The sequence below is a fragment of the Terrapene carolina genome, unplaced genomic scaffold, assembly GCF_002925995.2.
Source record: "Terrapene carolina triunguis isolate 2854851 unplaced genomic scaffold, T_m_triunguis-2.0 Scaffold67, whole genome shotgun sequence".
Taxonomy (NCBI): Eukaryota; Metazoa; Chordata; order Testudines; family Emydidae; genus Terrapene; species Terrapene triunguis.
Genome location: NW_020664418.1, coordinates 25,430,372 through 25,454,352, shown reverse-complemented (window position 1 = coordinate 25,454,352; position 23,981 = coordinate 25,430,372). Strand labels below are relative to the sequence as shown.

The window sequence follows — 23,981 nt, the reverse complement described above, 5'->3', positions numbered from 1 at the left end:
ATCACTCTGTACTTAAATTCTCTGTGTGGAATGGGCATATTACTTGCATCCCACTCATAGTCTAGTCTGGTTAGGGTGTAAACTTATTAGGGCAGGGATTGTCTCTTCCTATGCATTTGTACAGCTCTTAGCACAAAAAGTGCTCTATGACCTGCATTGGCCACCTGTTCGCTTTTGGGTGCAGTTTAAAGCATTAGCATCTATATATGTAATAATGGTCCGAGACCACTTATTTGAAGATCTTCTCTTGACTCCAAGTCCTGCCATGGGAGTTAAAATCTGTTAGGGTTTTTTTTTTTTTTTTTTTTTTGCTGTCCTGGGACTTACATTGCCGGTAGCCAGGTATTCTCAGCTAAGGGCCCACGCCTCTGGAACCTGTTCCATCAAGTAGTTTGAGACCCCAAGTTGGTGTTGGAGCACAGTACTATAAGACCATGTTTTATGCTTATTGTAATAGGGAATGGGAACTTTAGTTAATATGCAGGGATTTTATTCTCCTGTGATGGATTCTTTGTATTGCTGTAAGTTGCCAATGTGCCTTGGCAATGGACACTAATATAAATCTCAATATTCTGTACTGATAACAGAAGTATACAAATAGTTTTAAATCTGAAACATGGGCATAAATCTAAATTATCCTCATTCGGTTTACTGAATCATGGAGGTTCAGTTAGCAGGAATAATAAGTAAATGTTTCAGACTGTAAAGATCTTTTATTCCTTTTATAGATTCTATCCTTATTATCCTTCCATTTAGGGTCAGCTTTATCTACTGGTGACAGATCAGGGTTTTCTTACAGAAGAGAAAGTTGTCTGGGAAAGTTTACATAATGTAGATGGCGATGGAAATTTCTGTGACTCTGAATTCCACCTTCGGCCTCCATCAGACCCAGAAACTGTATATAGAGGGCAGCAGGATCAAATCGATCAGGTAAATCTATTGCATTTCTCCAGCTTTTGTAGGGTGGGATTTTCCAATGTGGTCCCATTGAAGTCAATGGAAGTTCTGCCACTGACTTCAGTGGGATCAGAGTAAGGATGACACTGATTGTTTTTGAAAATTGCTCTCTGGGGAAAATGAACCCATTTTCCAATAATTCTAGTGTTACCTCTTCACATGGGTATTTATTAGCATGTTCTGTTTGGGTACCAGAAGTCAGATTTGACATGTTAAGGAATTAATATACATTATTAAAAACATAAAACAAATACTGTGGAATTTTCGCTTCTTCGGGTGCTTGTCCATATGCACATTCCACTCATGGTGTGCATATGCCTCAAGAGCTCAAGATTGGAGACTTTTTGGCCAGTAGTATCCATATGTGCACGTGCACCCTGCCAATCCTTATGCTCTGCGGTGAGGGCATCTAAGGGAGAAGCTAATCAGCCACCACTCAGTTCTTCTGACATCCTTTCAGCTTAGAAATGGAGCCCTGATTGTCTGAGAGACTGCTAGCCGTTCTCTACTAGTATAGTTCTAGCTCTGATTTCACAGTTTATATAGTCATAGCTTAGTCCATTAATATAGTTACCTGGTTGTCTGTATCTATTGTTAGTTCTTTAGGAATTAATCACCAACAGCATGACATCATCCGGTTCTCTTGAATTGAAACGCTGCCCCTTGTGAGGGAATTATCACAGTCTCAGATTGACATTCAGAAGTGCTTTGATTGTCTGAAAGAATCATACATTCCCAACAAATGGGCAATTTGTTAGTCTTTTAGTTTTAAGGCCAGGGAAGACAGGAAGGCTGTCTTCCTCATGACTTTACAGGTCTTCCTCATGACTTCAGAGCCCCAAAGTACAGCCTGCGAGAGCCCAATGACTGCCCAACCTCCAGGCCATGAGGTCTGTCTTCCTCAGACAGCCCACAAGGCTCCAGGAGTCCGAGAGGCAGAATACCTACCAAGGCTTTGTCTAAGAGGAAAACCTGCCCACAGCACCTAACATCTGCTGAGACTTCTTGGCCCAGAACAATTCCTGTCAGTCTCATGCCGATTCCAACTGGATAGCACCAAAGCACCCAGCACAGAAACCTCTGCATTCACGAAAGAACTTGTTTAATCCTAGTACCATCTACCTAGTACTCTATAGGTGCATTGTGAAATGGCCTCAGCACTGATGCTCCTGGCAGCAGGGCCAAGCCTGATCTAGGCCACACACCAAGGGCCTCTCCTGTTCCATAAAGGAGATTGTGATGCTGCCCTGAGAGAACCTGGTTCCAGACCACCAATCCACAACACTTTTGCTGAAGGCACCATACAAGTACTAAGCACCAATTGATCTCCAGATACAACAGGATCTACAATCTCCCTTACTGTTTGCAGTGTTGTAGCCATGTTGGTCCCAGGATATGAGACACATATGGTGGGTGAGGTAATATCTTTTATTGGACCAACTTCTGTTGGTGGAAGAGACAAGCTTTTGAACTTCAGAGCTCTTCTTCATCTCTGTGAAGCTTGAAAGCTTGTTTCTTCCACAAACAGAAATTGGTCCAATAAAAGATACTACCTCATCTCCCTTATTGTTGGCTTCAGCATTACAGTCAGCACTGACTCTACTAAGGGGGGAGGGATAGCTCAGTGGTTTGAGCATTGGCCTGCTAAACCCAGGGTTGTGAGTTCAATCCTTGAGGAGGCCATTTAGGGATCTAGGGCAAAAATCTGTCTGGGGATTGGTCCTGCTTTGAGCAGTGGGTTGGACTAGATGACCTCCTGAGGTCCCTTCCAACCCTAATAGTCTATGATTCTATACTAACTGGTGTGGCACCATCAGTTCCTAATGCACTGGGAGCCACAGCACCACCCTCTACAACACCCCCCCATTAATCAGCACTATCCATTCTTCTTGTTATCTTCAGAGTCAAAGGGTTAGGAAGATACATACCAGTAGCATCTTTACTTGCCTCAACCCTCGACATTTGATAGAGTCCAAACACTTTTCACAGGAAAAATACTAGGACCTTCAAAATCCTGACCCCTGGTTCCCTATCTCCTGGCCATCAGGCTCATACCAACCAATTCCCATGTGGCCCTGTTGGGGACCCTGGTCTGCTCAGTCCAATTTTAACCAGACGGACCAACACTGATGCCAAGAGATTGTTTCACCCACAATATCAGTCCCACAGGCCACCCATTGACATTTCCTGGTTCTGCTTCAACCGCAGGTAGAACAGGAAGTTATAGAAGAACAGGAACAAGAGGGCAGCCTGCCAGCTCCGGTGGCCCTGTTCTTTGTCCCCTGATGAGGTTGTAGTGCTACCAATGGCCTCATAATTGGACAATTTCAAGGACTTCCAATATTTATTAAAAAGGATATCTGAGGCCCTTCAAATCCCTATTGAGGAGGTCCAGAAGCAGACTCATAAGTTAGTGGACATTCCCCATGCTTCTTTGGCAGGAAAAATAGCCCTCCCTGTCAACAAAGCTATCATGGACACAGCCAAATATCAAGTGCCTCCCAAGAGTGCAGAATTCTTTTACAGACATCTTCCTCTGTAGTCACAGTAATGAAGGAAAGAGCAAAACAACTCAAGTCCACACCAAAAGGAGGACTAACCAAAGAGATTAGATAAATTTGCCCAGAAAGCCTACTCTTTAGCAAGCCTACAATTCTATGTGGCCAATTACTAGGCCATATTAGCCAATTATGAGTTCTGGTACACGAGAGACTGCATGCCTTTGCAGATAAACTGCCAAATGAGACTTGCAAAGAATTTGTCATTAGTCAACAAAGGCCAGCAAATGGCCAGTACACATCGGCGAGGTTCACTGTATATGGTGGAAACAGCTGCCAGATTCATGGTTATGATGGTGGTTATGCAACATCTGTGGCATCACTGTGAAAATTTTCCCCTATCAGTCATCTGTAAAGCATCTATTTGGGCATCAATACACATCATCATAAAGCACTACACCATCACTAAGTCTTCTAGATCTGATGCTGTATTTGGTAAAGCAGTTCTTCACCCATTGTTTAACTAACCATTCTAAGCTTCCATTGCTGCTTGGGAGTCAACATCAGTGGAAAGTGTATATGGACAAACACTCGAAGGAGAATGGCAAGTTACTTATCATGTACTGTAAATGGAGTTCTTTGAGATGTGTTGACCATATGCACATTCCACATCCCATTCTTCCATTCTGTCTCCCTTGGACTAGTCGTTGGGGATTCTACAGTGAGAAGTGCTGACACACATTGCCCTTAAATGCCCTTACTGCAGAGCACAAGGACTGGACGGGTGCATGAACGCCATATGGATAGTGTGAGTCAAAAAGTCTCCAATCTCAAACTCTCTAGGTGCATGCACACTATGAATAGAATGTCAGCACATCTGAAGAACTCCAGTTACTATACATAGTAACTTACTATGACTAATAAATTACTGTCATCCTATTAGTAAAAACTTAGTAGCGTATGCTAGTTTATGAAAGCTACAATATCTAGCCAACTTCAGATTTGTTCTGTAAGGACTTAAATTCTGCATGCTGTTGGTAATTTACCTTAAAAGCATGGGTTAGCCTGTCTGTAAGGGGTGCTAAATTTGAGAAGAGTAGTACAGTACATAATTGTGTTTTGATATGCATTATTTCAGATCTCACTGTCATCACTGAACTTTGCCTTTTGATATCAATTCTGCAGAATGGAATACAAAAACAGTAGTGTTCATCGATTCTAGTTTGTTTTTTTCATATTAGCTTCTAGAGGTCTCATCTAAGAGGACCCATTGTGATAGGCAGGGTAGAAACATACAGCAGGAGACCGTTTCTGCCTCAAAGACCTTACATTCTGCGTAGACAAAACCAATTAATGAGTTCTTAAAGTGTATTTGAGAAGCATTTTTACATATTTTAAAAAACTTAAAATATGTGTAGGCTGATGCTTTTAATAAATGTAAGCACTTCAGTTAAAATCTGAGATTTAAGATGTTTTATCTCCCCCATATTAACATGTTCCAATGTACATGTGTAGGTTTTGATAAGTTTCTGATAATATAAATCAAGACTTAATCTTATTCCCTGCAAATATATGAGTGAAATTTTAAAAATTTAGAAACATGAGAAAAATTTAGGGGCCACCTGTGGTACTGCGCAGTCAGGTATGAGCAGAGACTAGCCCAAACAGATGTCTGTAATTGAGTTGATTATCTGAAGTTAATGTTATCAGATTTAATTTGTTTGGAGCTGTTGAAATAATGCAAAAAAACCCAAACCCCATGGTATATCAAAATTAAATGTTAAAAAGCTGGCACATCCATTTTTTGCTGGGGTGAAGTGCTACATTGTGGGGAAAATAAGCTTGAGAACAAATTTGGAATGATGATTCTGTACTGGCATTTGTTGGAATTGAACACTTCAGTGCAACCCCAAAAACTCAATGGGTTGGATTCTCCACTGTGATTTTATGGCTCAAAGCAGCCATAAAGCCAGCAGTGCTGGGCACTTTAGGATTCTCCTTGTGTATGGGGAATCCCCAAGTAGCGTAGAGATTGTATAGCAGCCTTTTATGGCTAGTTCCCAGTACAAGGGGCATTTCTGAGCAGGGCTTTGGAGCGGAGCTGGAGCACGGAGCAGCTCTGGAGCAGTGGAGCTGCAGGTTTTTGCCTGGAGCTGGAGCACAGCTCCAAAGCCCTAATTCTGAGTGAAAGAGAGATGGCTGGGGCATCTTCACTTGCTGGAAATCCATGGCTGCCATGGCCCCTTGAAGCTGTGGACAGCTGTACAAAAGTTAGCTATATATCTATATGTACAATAAGTTCTTGACAAACTAGGGTGAAAGTCTAACTCTCACAATCCTGCTGTGCACTATTTGTGTGGAACCTGCTTCCACAAACTAAAAGTTCCCTGGTGTGCTTAATGTACTCCTGTTTTAAAGCTCTGAACTGGAAGACTGTAATGTCTCTTTTTCTTCTATTGATCAAGAAGAATTTCCATTTTATTTTGCTATTACTACTACTATTTTATTTGGCTGAAAGGTGTTTTCCCATGACAGCTCCCTCATGGCAGATAAAATGAAAACTAAATTCAATACAAATAATATCTGAAATAACTGACAGCTACAAAACATTCTATTATTCTTAGGTGGTGCAATACAGTACACTTCTGGATGACATATCTTCATAGTAATGGAATATTTTTGTTTGATCCAGTATAACTATTACAGTGCAGCTTTTTAAGAATTCCTTGCAAAAGTTACAGTATTGTACACTAGCCCTACAATCAGAAGTAGCTAATTTAAATAGTGAAAAAACTTCTCTTACTTAAATTCAAAATCTTTGATCTCCTCTGATATAAAATTAAGTGACAGAGGGACACTTGTCCAAACATGTGTGTACTTTTTGGGAAGGTCATAACCTTTTCTTCCTTAAGGAGTTTGTAGAGGTGTGGAAGGAGTGGGGAAGCAGTATTCACAATAGACAGATGGTCTGTACGTCCAGTAGTAACCCTGAGTCAAAGCACAGATTTTGCGCTGGAGATAAACTGTCCCTCTGCAGTCCCCGAGGCCTAACATCCTCTCCCCAAGTACTGGTAGTGCCTGGGTTCTGTTTTTCTTATGTCACCACCCCCATAGTGTAAGCTAATGCTCCTTGAAGCAACATTTACTAATGTTACTGTGTGCAGCAGAAGGGGAAATGTGCCGCATAAAGCAGCTGATTCCTGCTTCTGCACCTCTCTAACTTCACATTAAACTGAATTTCCATGTGGTTCTCTGAGGAGAAAGATGTAAGTATATGGTAGTTGGGTTAGGGGAAAGAGATGTTACTGCACTTGTCCTTCATGCCCCCACACACAGATTTTCTGAGGGATTTCTGCAGTTTTGCTCTCTTCTGCTCTTGGTCTAAAGTGATTTTTATAAAGCAATATGCTAATCAAAGTACTCTTCTTGAATGATAATATATTGCAACGCGAATATTTCTGAAAGGGTAAAATCACTAGTTCACATAACTTTAGCACTTTGTCAGTGTGGAACTTCATTCTCTTACGTGCTGTCAAAATTTAAGTGAGTATTAATATCACTGAGTATTGATGGTCTATAAATCATAATCCCTCAGCTAGATTTTCAGAGCAATCCCCTCTCCCCAAAGACAGGATGAAGATTTTTGGTGGAGAATAGCTTGCTCATAGTGGTTTAATGGAACACTTATTAAAAAGAGAGGTGATAATATAAGGAATTTAAAAAGTAAGCCCGTATGTAAACACAGTTTTTATATATGTTTGTTTACATATGGATAAATATTAAAAAAAAAAAAAAAAAAAAAAAGTTATACTGTAGATATACGGCAGTCAACAAAGACAGAGGAGGTATACAGGTGCTCCTATCACAATTCCTTCCTTGATCTGACTTCTTATGGAAGCTTTAGCCAGCAATTTTAAGTGGCCGTTCAACATAATAAACCATCCAGGAAGCATAAATATTGAATCCTGGAGCTCTCATTTTTAGAGGTTCATGGAATTCCCGTTACAACTTTGGCTCATCGTTAGGGAAGCAGAAGAGTGTTTACTAATAATGAGTTTACTTCTTAGGACTATCTGATGGCATTGTCTTTACAACAAGAGCAGCAGAGCCAAGATATCGATTGGGAGCAGATCCCAGAAGGAATCAGTGATCTAGAGCTGGCAAAGAAGCTGCAGGAAGAGGAGGATAGGCGGGCTTCTCAGTACTATCAGGAACAAGAACAAGCAGTTGCAGCTGCTGCTCAGGTCCAGGTAAGAGCATATTCCATGGTTAGAGTACAGTTACTAGCTTTATTTAGTTTTGTGGTAACTTCATTAAAACACAATTTCTAACTACTGTGAGTGTTTTACATCAATGATAAGTTTCATTCAGTATGAAAAGGGTACGGTCTATTTGATTTTCTTCCATAGCATCTTACTTTCTCAGATTTTATTTAATCTTTTCGCCTCAGTAGCAGTTACATAGGCAGAATTACCCTAACAATGTTCATAGAACTTGTTCTAGATGTGTAACACTAATACCACTAACACTCTGTACAATGAGTGAATTATGATGATTGCACAACAAACTTTAGGAAAAATCTTATTACTGCTAGAGTATGCATGCTACTTCCATATCAATTTCAGTCAATGTCATGGTAAATTAAACCACGTTGCTAATGGCCTAGGCTCCTACCCCAAGATTTTGCTAAGGCCTGGTCTACACTAACACTCCAATTCGATCTAAGGTACGCAACTTCAGCTACGTGAATAACGTAGCTGAAGTCGACATACCTTAGTTCGAACTTACCGCGGTTCAGACGCGGTCCACACGTGGCAGGCAGGCTCCCCGTCGACTCCGCGGTACTCCTCTCGCCGAGCTGGAGTACCGCAGTCGATGGCGAGCACTTCCGGGATCGATTTATCGCGTCCAGACCAGACGCGATAAATCGAACCCGGAAGTTCAATTTCCAGCCGTCGAACTAACGGGTAAGTATAGACCAGCCCTAAGACTGTTAAATAGGGATCCTGATAAGAGTTATAATTGTTGTTACAGAAATTGCATTGAAACAGAAGTAGTGCCATGCAGTATTTCAGCCATCTTTGGATGAAGAAGAGAGAGCTGATCAGGATTTATTTATTTTTTAATTTTTTTAATAAGACAATCCTATGAAAAGCTGAAACGTGTATCTCTTGGATTTTGAATTGTTTTATATTAATTAGCATGCAGAGTTGGGTTTTTATTATTCAGTTATTAGTAGCTACAGCAAAACCAGTTTTTAACATCTTATTCCTCTCCTACATCATGACTAGAAATGTCACTGAATGCAGTTCTGCTTGTCTCACTGTCCCTAAGTAATCCCGTTTTCAGTTTTGCATAACTGTTTTTACACACCTAATTGTATCTGACTTCTGAAACTAAACCAACTAAAAAGCTGCATAAAACCCCATTTATCCAACTTGCATTTAATCAGTAAGTTCTTATTCATATCTGTGTATTCCTCATTGAGACATTTTCCTTGTTACCTTCCCAGTCATCCAAATGTGAGGCAGCAAATGCAAAACTTATCCCTGTGTATGAGTGAATCATAAAAGCTGAAAAATGTCTGTCTCAAATTTATTTATTAGACTGCAGAACTGACAGAGGACAGAAAACTCAAAATTGACTGAAGCCCTCTCATTCAGAGAAAGGAGACGGAGGGAAAAAAAAGGGTAGCACATGCAGAGGGAGAGCATCTTCCAACATTTTGAGGGTGCTGCTTGTTTACACAGTGATCATAGCCTGTGCAATAGATGTCTTGGCATTTGGTGTAAAAAAAAACACCCTCTGCCTTTATCCTGTTTATTTAGTCCAGTGGTTTTCAAACTGTGGGTCATGACCCAGTTTTGGGTCGTGGAATGTAAGGCACTGGGTCGCAGCAGCTCTGATCAGCACCATTGACCGGGCCATTAAAAGTCCCGTCGGTGGTGCTGCCCGGCTAAGGCAGGCTAGTCCTTACCTGTTCTGACACCGCACGGCACCCCAGAAGTGGCCAGCAGCAGGTCCAGCTCCTAGGTGGGGGGGCCAAGGGGCTCCACGCACCGCCCCCACCCCGAGCACCGGCTTCGCACTCCCATTGGCCAGTTCCCAGCCAATGGGAGCTGGGGGGTGGCAGTGCCTGTGGGCGAGAGTTGCGCAGAGCCGCTTGCGTGCCTATGCCTAGGAGCCGGACCTGCTGCTGGCTGCTTCCAGGGCTCAACGCGGTCTGTGGTGCCAGGACATGCAGGAAGCCTTCCTTAGCACCCCCGCTGTGCTGCTGACAGGGAGCCACCTGAGGTAAGCGCGCACCCCAATCCCCTGTCCTATCCCTCAGCCCCCCCCCAAACCGGAGCCCCTTCCTGCACACCAAATTCCTCATCCCTGGCCCCACCCCGGAGACTGCACCCCATCACAGAGCCCTGATCCCCTACCACACCCTGAACCCCTCATTTCCAGACCCACCCCGCAGCCCTCACCCACGCACCCTAACCCTCTGCCCCAGCCCTGAGCTCCTCCCACACACCAAACCCTTCATCCCCAGCTCTGTTGGGTCATGGGCATCAACAATTTTCTTCAACTGGGTTGCCAGAAAAAAAGTTTGAAAACCACTGATTTAGTCCACTGTAATTACTGAATTATCAGATGAGTTATCTGTTAAATAATATCCAGCTATGCTGCTTTCCCACAAACCACATTATAGGAGTTTGTGCTCTTGCATTATATTATGTAATACTTTAGTTTGTAATAGATTTGGTAATTGCGTTTATTCTGTCCTTTTAATTTTATGTCAAAATATCAAAATAGCAGTAGATGACAGTAGAATTTTCAGTCCAGGTCCTCTGAGGTTGTTTTGTCAAGGTAAATAATTATGTTCAAGGCACCTTGTTTAATGTGATTTATATTCATCTACGTAAATTGTCACCTAACTGGATTTTTAAAATTGCCCTTCCTGATTCTAAGATCATTTAAAAAAAAAAAAAAAAAAAAATTTTTATTTCTAAAAAAAAAAAAAAAAAAAAAAAAAAAAAAAGCACATTTTTAGTTGCGAAAAATATTCAAAAATTGAAAGTAAACTACCTGTGATGTCTGACTGAGCCTGCAGACAGACAGGAACAATAACTCAGAAGTGTGAACTGCACCCATTAATCTAAACAGGATGTTAACAGAGAAGCACAATTATGACAATATAAATAACATGGTTATGCTGCTCATTGTTTTAGCAGAAACATCAAACTACTGTGTTTATCCATCACTGTTGGATGCAGCTGCAGTTATTTGGTCAAGAAGTAAAGGGATTAGCCAGCTTCAATAGAATTGCTGGGATGGGGAAGAAGAAATTCATGTGCCTGCTCTCCCAAATGTAAAATCACCTCTGCCCCTTCCCATAGTTGGCCCTGTAGGGCTTCAGGTACCAAAAGCATTCACTGCCTCTTGATTATCAAAAACTAAAACTAATTCCTATGGCTTCCTTGTTGCCAAAAGTCCCAACTTTTCCATAATTAGTAGTCAAAACCCAGCATTTTCCTTCTGCAACTTCAAAAATGTAGTTTGTCTTTGATTTTTAAAAAAAGAAAACTGAAAAATCTACAGCACAGTGAAAATGGGGGGTATTATAAACTAAGTTAAATTTAATATCAAAATAAATGATACAAGTGATATGGCACTGATTGAACTGATCGGGAACAGGGTCGCATAATAGGGAGAGTGCTTGGGGCTCAGTACTGCACATTATTTAGGTCTGTTCTGCTGTATAAGATGCATGGGACTTAGATTCCCACCAGCCCAACTAAAATACAATCAATCTTTCTTGCCAAAAATAATTAATTTTGCATGTTAGTTTTATCCAACCTCAAATTGAAACACTCTGTGCCTGATGGTTGTGGTTTGCATAATTAATGATTATTAAAGCTAGTGAGCAAGTTTCAGTTTCCGTTAGTTACTGCTCCAAGCCATATGAATTTTAGACCACAATGTTGATTCAGAAACTACCTTTAGCATTTAGAATAATATTTCTCTTTGCTATTTGTTTGATTTTTAAATTCTTTCTTCCAGCAGGTGCAAGGAGCTGCTTCTCCAGCAAGTGGAAGACAATCTGGAAGTAGTGAACGCAAACGAAAAGAACCTCGAGAGAAAGAGAGGGAGAAAGAGAAAGAAAAGAATAGTTGTGTCATTTTGTAACCGGGGATGGATTTTGCCTGGAGTCAAGTGCATGTCCTCAAACAAAAACAAGGAATAAAATGAAGACAAACCCGTTACATGCCGCCTGTGCCTGATTACCCCATGGATTTATTCACGTTTAAGGAGAGGATGGGTGACTACTTTGTTACAATCATACAGACTTTCTTCAAAGTCATACAGTGCGCTCTGTGTGAGATGGAATTCCATTACAATTGGATGCGGCTGTGCTTTGAGTCAGTCATGAGAAATACTGCACTTTGTAGCTAAACACACAAATCACGGCAAGTTTTGTCATAGTGACATGCGTTACTTATAATATCAGTTAGTAAGCTATTTCATCATCTGCTCTAAACAAAGAAAGGAGGTAATTGGTTTTGTCAGATTTCTTTACATCAGCACAACAGAATCCTGTATTACTTTTCATGGTCTGACAATATAACTTAGACTGGGTATTCATGGCTTTAAAGCCCAATGAGTGTCTGGGCACACTGCCTCCATAACACACCCAGATTCCTTTTGTTCAAGAGCTGGTAGCCCATTCTTTAACCCATATTTGTGCTGGGTTAGTTCTACCACCGTGACCTTTGCCCCATGCATAAGTTATTTGTTAACCATTATATTGAAAATTGGGTGTCATGGAAAAATGGGGTGTCTATTGATAAGCAAGATAAAGATTTATTATTGCTTTTCTTGCAGTAAAAACTGGGTATCACAACTCAGATCTTATCAGGGTCAGACACAAATAATTTAATAGTTTTTTTTTCTTTCTTTAGTATCTTCCGTTATAGGTAAACTGGACCACAGAAGTTATTTATTGATCTCTCCATGCAACACGTGAATGGTGGTAGGAAACTGAAGTCTCTAATAATGCTTGTCCTGCGTAGGAATGCAGAATTAAAATAACTAACTTAATATCTGCCTTCGTCCAGAAGTACCTTGAACCGTAACATGACTTTAACATGTCCACTTGTATATTTAAGCTAGTGTACTGTGTACAAATACTTTTAAAAATCATGTATCTGTAAAAAGCACACTTTTGCAGGGTGAGAGGTTAAGCTAGTCTCTCAAATTGTTTGGAAAGGCACTCAGATGTAGTATCACTTTGTTTTTTAAATCATTAGTTTAGAGTTATGGGAAACTTCTATTTTCTAATTTATGGGAACCAAATAAACATGTTACATCTTGTAGTATTTATAGGTTACAGGAACAAAATACTTGTTGAATTTTATTATGAGGGGTACTACAAATCCTCTTTCATTTCAACAGGGAAAGCCAATAACAACTACCTTGTTGCTGATCCTTTTGATAAAGTTTTTATTTAGCAATTTGTAGACACTTTTTTGAAAAAAGCTGCTTCTGCTGGAAAAAAATAGTTCTGATTCACATTCTACGGCTTGGTAAGTGCATTAATATACGTGAGTATAGAACAGTTTAAAGCAGCCAACTGGAGTATGACATTCATATATTTTGAAGTGTGGGTTGGGGGAATGTCCATGGAACTCAAAATTTAAAAAACCCTCTTGATTTCTGAATATGAGTCCAGAGTTAAAGAAATGCTATAAAATTGTTTCAAATGGAATTGCCTCCATGATTGGAATCAGTCATTGCACAAATCTGTTACATATTTAAATAAACAATTAGGCTGATAAAGTAGGCATAGTTTTGGTAATAACTGAAGAGCCAGTCCAGATCACGCTATTTGTTTCTTCCTCAGCTTTTTTCCTTCTATCCATTTTGTTACAACTTCCTTTTTATAATACTGAAGTGATGGATGATTGAAGGGGATCTCTTTCAGACACAAATTTTAGATGCAATTTTTTTTTAATTTCTTGATAATTATATAGAAAGGTCATTAATACTTATTCAAATGTATGCCAGTTAAAATAACATTATTCTATGTCAAATCAAACAATTTACCTTATTCCTTTCACTGAAGCAATCCATTTCTTCAGACAAATTTATACAAATATAAACGAGGAACACAAATGTGATGGTTTGCTTTACGCAGAACAGAAAATATTGACGTATTGTATTGGAGGTACAAAAACTTTTAACCATATTTTTTTTTAAAAGCTGTCTGTTACTGATGAAATATTTCCAAACTCATATTTACATTTAATACTTTTGAAAAATAAATGTCAAGTTAAACTTTTGTTACCTTATTGTTTCCAATGACAATACTGCCATTTACATTCACTTTTAAAACAAATTAACTTAGATTGTTGTTGCTACTATCAAGTACATCTTTTCGTAAAATAAAGTAAATCACTAAAAATAATTCAATGTACTTGCTAGTATCAGAAAAGTCTGTGTAATATTCCTACTTCATGTCTTACTGACACCCCTGAAACATAATTTGATATACTTATGGTAATATTGGTATATTCAATTACAGTGGAAGAAAACAAATTGTCAATGTTTGTTGTAAAAATCTCAGACTTTCCAGAGAATTCAGTTTCTCCTTCAATAAAGGAGTTATCAATTTCAGAAATATTGTGGCTTGATATTCATATTATTCACACAACGATTCTTGTCAATTTGCTCTTTCTTTAAGGGTCTGGATGGCTAAAGGTTTTAGTAATATTGAGGCTTTTACTCTTTTACTTGTAGGACATTGGTGTGCATCTAGCCCAACTTGGTAGTGACCAAAATCATAACTATATAAGCTGGTACCCAATATGAAACGAGTGTGGTGGTCTTAATTAATTTCCTACGGGATTGATGTCTACATCAGCAAAACTCCCATAACAGTTGGCATCTGTTGAGCATCTAAAGAATCCAGAGATTGAATGGTCATTGAGACTGAAGTACTCTCACCTGTAATGGTGATCCCTTTAAATCAATATTGGGGAATATTTGTGGGGCACAATAGGAAGATTTATACCCCTAACTCCGGTACTGTATTCTGTTCTCCAGTGCTATTACTCTTGCAACTTTCTACAGAACTAGGCTTATTTTTTAAATGCTTTGAATGTTTGGGTATTTTTACTCTATTCTACCTGTTAAAATACTTGTGTGGGGGTTTTTTGTACCAAGATGTACTCTCTAGCCATCTCCTCCTTATACACAAAGATGGATAGAGAGCTGTCAAGGGAAAGTATATTGGGAGTTACATGGAACCCATTTCACTGCTAAATATAATCCTCATTATATATAATCCTCATTAATCCTAATATAGGTCTACTTACCTTTCTAGTATAGACATACCCTGGGATCAGCAACCCACACTTCCACAACTTGTTTGATATTTGTCAAACTATTTTGGCTTCTTAATCTTGTACCGTGATGGTTGCAACATTGTATGGGATTGCTTTTGGGTATTCAGATTTGTATTTACAAAGTTATTGAAAAATGACTCCCTTACTTAATACAAGGCAATTCAAAATCATTTGATGTTATTCAGCATAAACACAAAAGTAAAAAGTGTACTCAAAACTCCTCTAATTTAAACCCTACCTTTTTTCTTCTGTTGCTGCGTATATGAAAAGTGCAGTCAGCCATTTGCTCAGTTCAGTTTTCTGCTGGTGATGTCAAACCAATCTCTGGAGTTTGTAAAAGATATGGTCTATGATGTATCCAATTTTATGTAGTTTTCTAATGGTTTTATTTGTTTTAGAGCATTCAACTTTTAAAAACTTGAGAAAGTGCAACCTTAAACAGCAGGCAGCCTGCATGTTCCTGGGTGATCTGAGCAGTGTGATGTCTTCCACAGATTGTATATTGGGGTAAAAGCATCAAATCCAGCATTAGTTTGATTGTCCTGAGATAGTGTATTACTCCAGGCCAGCTATGAGAATAAGTTGTTTGCACCAAGAAAAGCTTGTGGCATCAGTCTAGACTGCATAGCCAGTTATGATTTATGGTACAAGGTGCTCAGTGGTGATGGGCACTAATATAAGAATCTTGATAGACTCAAACCACCAATAAGAGAAAATAGGTATGTTTTAAAGTAGAAATTTGCAGAATTTCCTTCTTACCCTGTGTATTTGGAACATACAACCATATAGTAATTCTTCTTCTTTTTTTTTTTTTTTTTTTTGGAAGTCCACCTTTTAAGAGAGCTTTGTCACATTGAAAGACATCCTTCTCCATTTATCCTAAATCTGGCTGTGTAGTAGTCTACCTGCCACTTTCTGCAGTGTCATAAGCCCTTCTTGTTGCATAGCTGGCCAGGAGAAATACAGATTCCTTAGGGTCAATTGTCAGCTGTTTCAAGCTCATGATCTGAGGGGGGGATGGTATGTGCGGTTCCTGGTTGGTTGTTCAGGCCCCTGTCTAGAAGGCTTCTCTTACTTATGCAGCTGGAATGTTCCCCAGGAACAATTCTCTCTCTAAGATATCTGGAGCACAGTGTGAGCTGGCCAGGTCCTCTCCTCCCGCAAGCAATGCCTGACATGCCCACTTGCAGGAAGGGAACTGATTATTGGCATTACACCAGCTGTCTCATTTAGGGCACCTTTTGTCCCCTTTTCCCCTCTTGTAGTGCACCTGGGCCAAGAATGGGGCCCATTCTGTAGGGCCTCTCAGCAGCTCCATTGAAATGTCAATCTAAATGATTGATTAAACTTATGAACTTTAGCTCTGTCTTTATCTGAAAAATTGCCTCTGCAGAGCTTGCTGCAGTTTGGAAGTTCATTGCTGTTTTGCAGCTATCACTTTCCTATTTTGTAGGCTTACTTGTGCATATGGAAAGTCTTCGTATTTTAGAATTAATCTGTCTTGGATGCCTGTGTATTTCTAACTGAGAACTATAACTGCATGGTTGTCATTTGAAGTGTCAGAGGCCCTATACTTATTTGTACAAGAAGCAATATTTTGAGGGCATGCGAAAGAGTTGTTTTGTGGGAAGTGTCAGTTATCAGGCCTGGTATCCCACGAGGGAACATTCTAGCAGCATTTTCGAAACTCTAAATAGGACCCTCATATGTTTTTAAATTGGCAGCTTACAAAATACTTTCTGGTGACTTTTTGCTGTATGGATTGATTTTATGCCTTTATTTTCATCCAAAAATTTTTATTGATGTAGTTTACATCTTCCTAAATGGAGTGAGTAACCAATTCCATGGTTCCTACGTCTGTATAGGAAACAGTGTTACACTGTAGTCATGGCTAATGTCTTTCTCTGGGCCAAAGAAAGTGAAATATGTAAAATCTGCTTGATTAACTAACGGTTTCTCCACCCCTAAATGCTATGCTTGAGTCTTTGTAGTAGCAAGAAAAAAGTCTCCAAGCTGGTAAAACTTGCTACATTTTTTTCTTTTAAATTAGATCTTTCATGGGCCTGTATCTTTTATCATTTCCCTAATAGTGACATAACTGAATTTTAGGCTCAGTTACAACTTTGACAATTCTAGCTTCCAGCCTGATTAAGCACAGATATCATAAAATTCATAACTATGGGAGACTTAACCATCCTGCTGTGGTACTGTAGAGAATTTGTTAAACTGTATGAAGTAATCTTGTGGTTGTTTCAAACAGATTTCTTTTAGCATAAAATCCAACAGTGGGATTTTCAAAATTGTATTGGCCTAACTGTTCCCATTGAAGCCCGTGATAAAACTCTAATTGACTTCACAGAGTTAGGACATTGGGATGAGATTTTCAAATGTGCTCAGCACACAGTTTTAGTTTTGCTTTTTTATATTTTTTTTAAAGGTGACTACCTTTCAAAGATTTTTTTTTTGTGTGAAAGAACTGATTAGTATTAAATGTTTCTGTTCAAGTCTTCTATCTTGGTATAGCAAGGACATGGCTGGAACTGTCAATAAAAGAAATGCTGGACGGTATCTAAAAGTGACTGAAAATTGTGAATTACAGCTATAAGTTTTCTTTTATTTCAGTAAATATGAATCCCAACGCTGTGCCTCAATCATTGAGCTCTCTTTGTGCTTTCTGAGAACTCTGCTATAAGAGATATTGAAACTGAGTTCTAATTTGTATCCCATTAGACTAAGTGTGTAGCTAGTCATGAGTTAATTTAACTTTTTCTTTCAACAGTTGCCTCTAAACTTCCTTGTGTGGTCCAGGAGTGCGGATCTGTGCATATAACCTAGTTTTATTCTACACTGGCCACTTTTCAGATATGAGTAACTTTAGCATATTCACTTTCTTTAAAAATAAAAATGGCTAAATACACATTAGGGGCTTAGAGACACATTTAATTATAGGGCAGACAAAGTATCTGGTATACGTTAACCTTTATTCATAAGCATAATATTCGCTAAAAACATTAAAAACAATTTTAGAAATATTACTGAGCAGAGACCAAGGATACTAGGCTTATCAGCTGTGATACTTTAAAACACTGAACTATAATGTTATGGAAAAACTGGAAGGTGTGAAAATGTTACAACAAACATCATTATGGTACCACTAGCATGCACAACTTTAATATTTTTCCTTTCCAAATCCAGGGGAAAAGGAGGAAGATGTAAAAATAGCTATAGGAAAAAATAATCTTATCTTATCCTTTGTCCCTTAACGTAGAAAATGGGTGGGATTTTTCAAGAGCATCTAAGGGTTAAGCAACCAACTCCCATTAAAAGTCAGTAAGATTTGGGTGCCTGGCTCCTTTAGATGCTCTTGAAAAATCCCACCCTATGTGGATAATGTAGCTAAGATAGAGGTTAGAGTTTTCTCTAAGGGACACCTTTGACCATTTTGCTTCATAGAGTATTTCAGAATGCAGAGCATTTAATTTTTTTAATTTCGTAATATTGGAAGGTGTCAGATTGACAGTACTCGTAGCTGAAATCTTTTTGGGTTACAGAACAAGAACAGCATGGGCAACAGCAGATAAATGCTTTTTACAATTATATCTCCTTTTCCTTTCCTCCTGTTCAAAACAAACTAGTATCTATTCATTATTACAGTGGGTTTAAGTATTTTATTTCATTCTCTGGATCTGGCTTTGGAAACAATTGATGTTTATGCTTTCCGGTCTCTATCAGGACTGACATCCTAAAGACACTGACAAATAGACTCTTTAGTCAATGGGGATATTCATGAATGTAGCAGATCAGGGTATATATTTTTATTCACCTTTCTTGTAAGGTACACAGAGGAAAAAAAGGTGTCCAGCATCTTAGAGGTAAACCGAATATAAATCTGACTTTGTGCAAGTGTTTAAAATGTACTTGTGGAATTCCAGCAAAGTTTCCCTTCTGACTTACCCTGTATTCTTTAGCAAACAAAGATTGTTTCTATAATCTTTTTCAATAACTTCTCCAATATTTTTTTCCCATTCCACTTGCCCATGTCTATAATGGGGCCATGTTCTACCTACACTTCTCTTTCCTCTGGCCACTACCTTTTTTGGTTCAAGCTATGGCTATTATTTCTATGCAGAGGATACCCAAATATGTATTCTTCTTTGTTCTGGTTATTTCCTCACTCTGTCTTCTACTGTATCAAATTCTTATTCTGGTAATTGGTAAGAAAAGTACCTTTAACTAAAATTTCCCATTTTGACTCACATTCATCCTGTCATGAATTCAGGTGTTTGACTTCATTCACAAATCTTTCCTCTTACCTATACCAGATTTATTACTTGATTATAACAACTCCAACTGTTCTGCTGTCCAAACACAAAGGAAGACAGTCCCCTCCCTGAAGAGTTTACAATCAAAGATTTACAACTCTTTATATGGTCAACTAAACTATTATTCGCCAATTTTATTCCCTCTCGATTTTTAAACTACTATAATGAAGGTGGAGATAGGGAGATGGTGAAGGAGGGCATTACTTTGGCACCTCAGTTTATTTGTACTTGATACAGTGGCTCATCCTTCTACCCATATTCAGTAATGGAACAGCTCCTTTCTCAGAAATCTACATTGGTTGAAAGTACATTTCCAAATAAAGTGTGTTAATAAATACGTTTTCCAGCTCCTTTTTTTGGTCTCTGATATGGAAATTGTTCTTCCATCTTCCACCTCCACAACTGCAGATTACATCTCAAGATCTCTTATATTTCAACCACCCTCTGAAGCCCAAAAGCTGTCTTTAAACATACACACACATTTTCCTTCTCTAATGGAAAAACATCCCTTGTGTCTCGCTGTTTCTCAATGCCAAGTCTTTTTCCTAAACATAGCTATTGTACCTCTGTTCAGCTCTACCCAAATAAATATGGAGCCACCATATTTATCATGAAATCTATATAGTTTACTTATATTTCCATGTATGTAATAAGCTGTGATACAGTGGTATTTTTGTATGGTTCTTGTAATAATCTGATTATCAAAACTGCACTTGTTTCAGATGGTGCTATTGATTATGCTCAGGGTTATATTTTATACCTTTATTTATAAATCTCTGTTTTGGAAGACTGGGAGTGTCACAGGTCCTGGTCAAACTCCCCCAGCTGGACACTCACTAAAGTCCTCTATTTGGATCCACACACTGGATATGAATGCTTTTCAGCTCCTGTGGGCCTGGGTAGACTCAATGGCACAGTCTCTCTTTGGCCTCTAGATTTGCTTCCCAGCCCATAAACGCTGTCTGGCATCCGTTCTCAGAAGTCTGACCCAGTGTTGTAGCTGCCCTTGGCCAGTGCTGAACCCTCCTAAGACTCCCCAATAGCTTTGGCACCTACCCTAGCACTCCACTCTGGTTTATGGTTAGCCCCTTCTGGGACGTGATAACTGAAGAAAATAGAGACTTTGCAGAGGGATTTCTAAACCAATCACTCATTACTTTAGATAGCCTGAGAGACAAATCCATGTAAAATAAACCACATGTACACAATTCCCTGCCTCCGTTTCCTCACCACTCTTGTGTTCTTTGGGACTCAGTGTCTTTTCAGACTTGCAGCTCTCCTCTCCTGAACTTCATTCTTCCAATACAGTCTTCTCTTCCTTTTCTGGTTGGTGAGAGAGCTACTCTGAGCAGACCTTCTCTTTCTGTATCTTGCATTCCCCTCTGTCAGGTGAGCTCCTTGGTCAGCCTCAGACCCCCATCAGGTGATCCATTGCTTGGTTGTCAGCCTGCTTGGGAGAGCTGGGTTCCTTGGGTGGTAGCCAGCTCTTTGTCCAAGGGAGCTTCCAATTAATTGGAAGGTCATCAGGGTTTAATGACTCCCTCCCATTGCTAGTCCTCTACCGGGGGCAAGAATTTCTCTTGACGTGTGTGTGTGTGTGTGTGTGTGTGTGTGTTTTAGCTCAACATGTAGGCTACACAGCCAAAACAGTTTTACAATCAAAGTGGTCTTCACAAAACAGAATGAAGGTTGCAGCTTGATACAGATACATGCAGAGTTATACTAATCCATCACAAGGGGGTAATACTGATTAGAATTGAAATAGTTAAAGGAGGAAAAAGAATAGTGCACAAAAATTGATGTATAATCATTTACCAACTCATTATTCATCTGAAATGTTTGTAAGCTCAGCTGTGTTGTGAGGCATAATTATGTACAAAGAACATTTAGACACTTGGATGAAATGTACTATATAAAGTACTATCTGCAGCATTGTTCTTGTGAAACTCAAAAGAATGCATCGAAAAGGGCCACTGACATTGAGGAAAAAATTTCACATTTGAATGAAAAGTAGATAAAAAACACGAAAGGTTTGACACATACTGACATTTGTTTTCTTCTGTTGTAATACATTTGTGCAGAATATAGAAGTATGAACATTTACATCTTGGTTTTGACTAATACTTTGCAGACAAGTATTCTGCTCAATTACTTGAGTTGATATTAGCTTTCAGAACTGTAACAAATTGCTATATCCATAACAATCCACAGTAATGTTCCCAACTCAATGGAGATTGTTGTAAATCCACTGGAATGACTACACGGAGGAATAGAATTTATATACTATACAAACTTGAAGCCTCGGGGCTTGTCTTCACTACCGCGCTACAGCTGCGTCTATGTCGACAGTTGAGCGCTCTCCTGTCAATGCAATTACTCCACCTCAACAAGAGATGGAAGCTATGTTGGCGGGAGTGTGTCTCCCGCTGATATAGCGTGGTGTAGACAGTGCTTAAGTTGATGCAACTTACATCGCTCCGGTGGGTGGCATTTTCACACTCCGGAGCGGTGTAACTTACATCAACTTAAGTGGTAGTGAAGACAAGTCCTCAGAAATATACTTTTGTGTGCTCTTCGCTATCATTCTCATTTTGTGACCAGCAGAGGCTGGTGCAGGGCTAAGCGTCCACTGGTTCCTGGACAATACCACAATCCACTAAATATAGAACTCCAATTCTTAATGCCATCTTTAAAATGTTGTGTGACGTTAGACTGGAAATGAGCAAGGAGTCTGGCAGTTTATTGTACATTGGAGTCACTTGCAATTCAGTCAAAGGTTGCACAGCTAATTGTTAACATGTATATCAGTATTATGTATTTATATAGTCCCCAGTAGTAATCGAGAATTTTGTAGTCATGAAGATTAGAAGAAGAAAAGTAAGACTCAGTATATACAATTTAGATTTAATTACAACCTTAGGCTGGATTTTCAAATGAACCCAAGGGAGCTGGGCACTAAAATACCATTAATATTCTTTGACAATCCCAGTCATAGTCTCTAGCCCACTCTCATCATGTTGAGGAAGGGAGAGGTTTAAAAATGTGAACAAATATTAAGATTTCCTTCCTTCCAAGTTTTAAAAGATAAACCCCAACCTGCTTCCATTATTAAAGTGTAATTGGTTTGATTTTATATTATGCATTTTATTAAAAAAAAGATTTGATTTTAAATCAAAATGACTATTTTATAATACAAAATTTGTTTAGAATACTGCCAGAGAAGTTTGAAAACACAGTTCTTGTCCTACCAAATTTCCTTACATTTTGGCAACCTTTCCCTTGTGTTTCTAATTGAACTTGATTTTCTATTCTTACTGCTTTGGTGCCCAAGCATCTATTATTCTCCTTATTCAAGGAATAATATTTTACAACTAGTACAGAGCAATTAGAAGGGGCTCAAAATCATGTTGAGATGTTTTACATCAAACACGTTTTTAGTTTGCAAATTAAATAGATATTTATATAATATAGTCTGCAAGGTCCTTTAGGTTCAAATGTTTAAAGGTAGGTCACATTTTTGGTGTAAACACTTCAACAGTGTGCTTTTTAATTAACTTAAATCTTGATAGGGTTAAAAAGGGACAAAAATGACAAAATAATTAGATAGGAATTTTATTTACTCTAGGAAAAGAGTGCTGTAGGAAAACCTGTTTTTGTATTTGCAAATGCTAGCTAGCACATTCTGCTTAAAAAGCTCTGACCTTTTAATGAGCAATGTAAGTAGATATAATGAACCAGTAAAATTACTATCCTGTTTATTTTAAACTACACCAGATTCAGCACTTTGTGGACAGTCTGCACACTAATAGCTGCAGCGTTATCAGATGGATATTGTATTTGGCATACTTAATTTACAGCACCAGATTTTCCTTTCTGGCATACTTAAGAGTTGGCCATTGTGACGGCAGGCAAAAATAACCATTGAGACCCTGTCAGAAATAAATGAGTGGCTGTGTGTCTGAAAACTAGTTATATCGGAGGCAATTTGATTTGTTATAGCAAAAGCGTCTTCGTGTATGTCCAGATATATTAAAATATTGTAATATTACTGATAACTCTTGGAATGTTTGACTGTTCTAATTATTACAAGACTGCACATCAGTGAAATGAGCTGGACTCACCCTTTGATACAATTTGTACTACTTAAAGTAAATAACACTTTTTTCAACATTGTTGTAACATGTTGCTATTTTTTCACAAACTACTGTTATTGCCTTTTGCTTTTGCTTTTGTTATATTGCCTGTATATGTTCTTAATCACTGTAAGTTTTAACTTGTCAAAATTTGGTAAGATTAACAAAAGAAATCAATTCTCTCTCCTTCCCCTTTGCATTATAGCCCAACAGACTTCAGACACCATACCAATGTGTGGTATTAATGGTAAAATAACAATGAACATTATCACACCCTCTTCCATTTTCAAAATTTCTTGTTAGCAATTGAGGGCCAATTCTTAAGCAAAAGGGTCAGCTTTTAAAACCAGGGATGACTGCATTGCCTCCAGCTGTCCCACAAGTGAGTGCAGAACACCACCCCTAGTCCTTCGTAGTAGTTTGATATAAATAATGTTGTACGGCTGACTTCCTACCTTTCAATCACAGCATCCCTCTGACCGAAAGACGGGATACATCCGGATTTTCATAATGATTTTCTTTGGTTAAGCTTTCAACGTTGTCTTAAGTATTACTTGCAGAAATACGTATCATTTTTGTTTGTTTTACAATTGCCTTTTGGTAACTTGTTTTATATATGTGTATGGACTCACGTTAACAAAGAGGCATGCTCTATACTACTGGGGAATTTCATACTAC

The 23,981-nt window shown here is 38.8% G+C and overlaps 1 protein-coding gene across 3 annotated transcripts in view; it reads left to right on the top strand.

The window, feature by feature from the left end:
- Positions 1–14,594, top strand: part of MINDY2 (MINDY lysine 48 deubiquitinase 2) — a 109,394-nt gene extending 94,800 nt beyond the window's left edge. The window contains exons 7-10 of one of the 3 annotated variants that reach the window (XR_003369637.2): positions 757–930; positions 7,523–7,705; positions 11,505–11,994; positions 12,404–14,593. Coding sequence is in view for 2 of the 3 variants with exons in the window: in XM_026648264.2 (XP_026504049.1) it covers positions 757–930; positions 7,523–7,705; positions 11,505–11,630 (483 nt within the window). In the remaining variant the exon portion in view is untranslated. Of the gene's footprint in view, positions 1–756; positions 931–7,522; positions 7,706–11,504 lie in introns of all 3 variants that reach the window. The other 2 variants (XM_026648265.2, XM_026648264.2) reach the window with 2 other exon arrangements.
- The last annotated feature ends 9,387 nt before the right edge of the window (positions 14,595–23,981 follow it).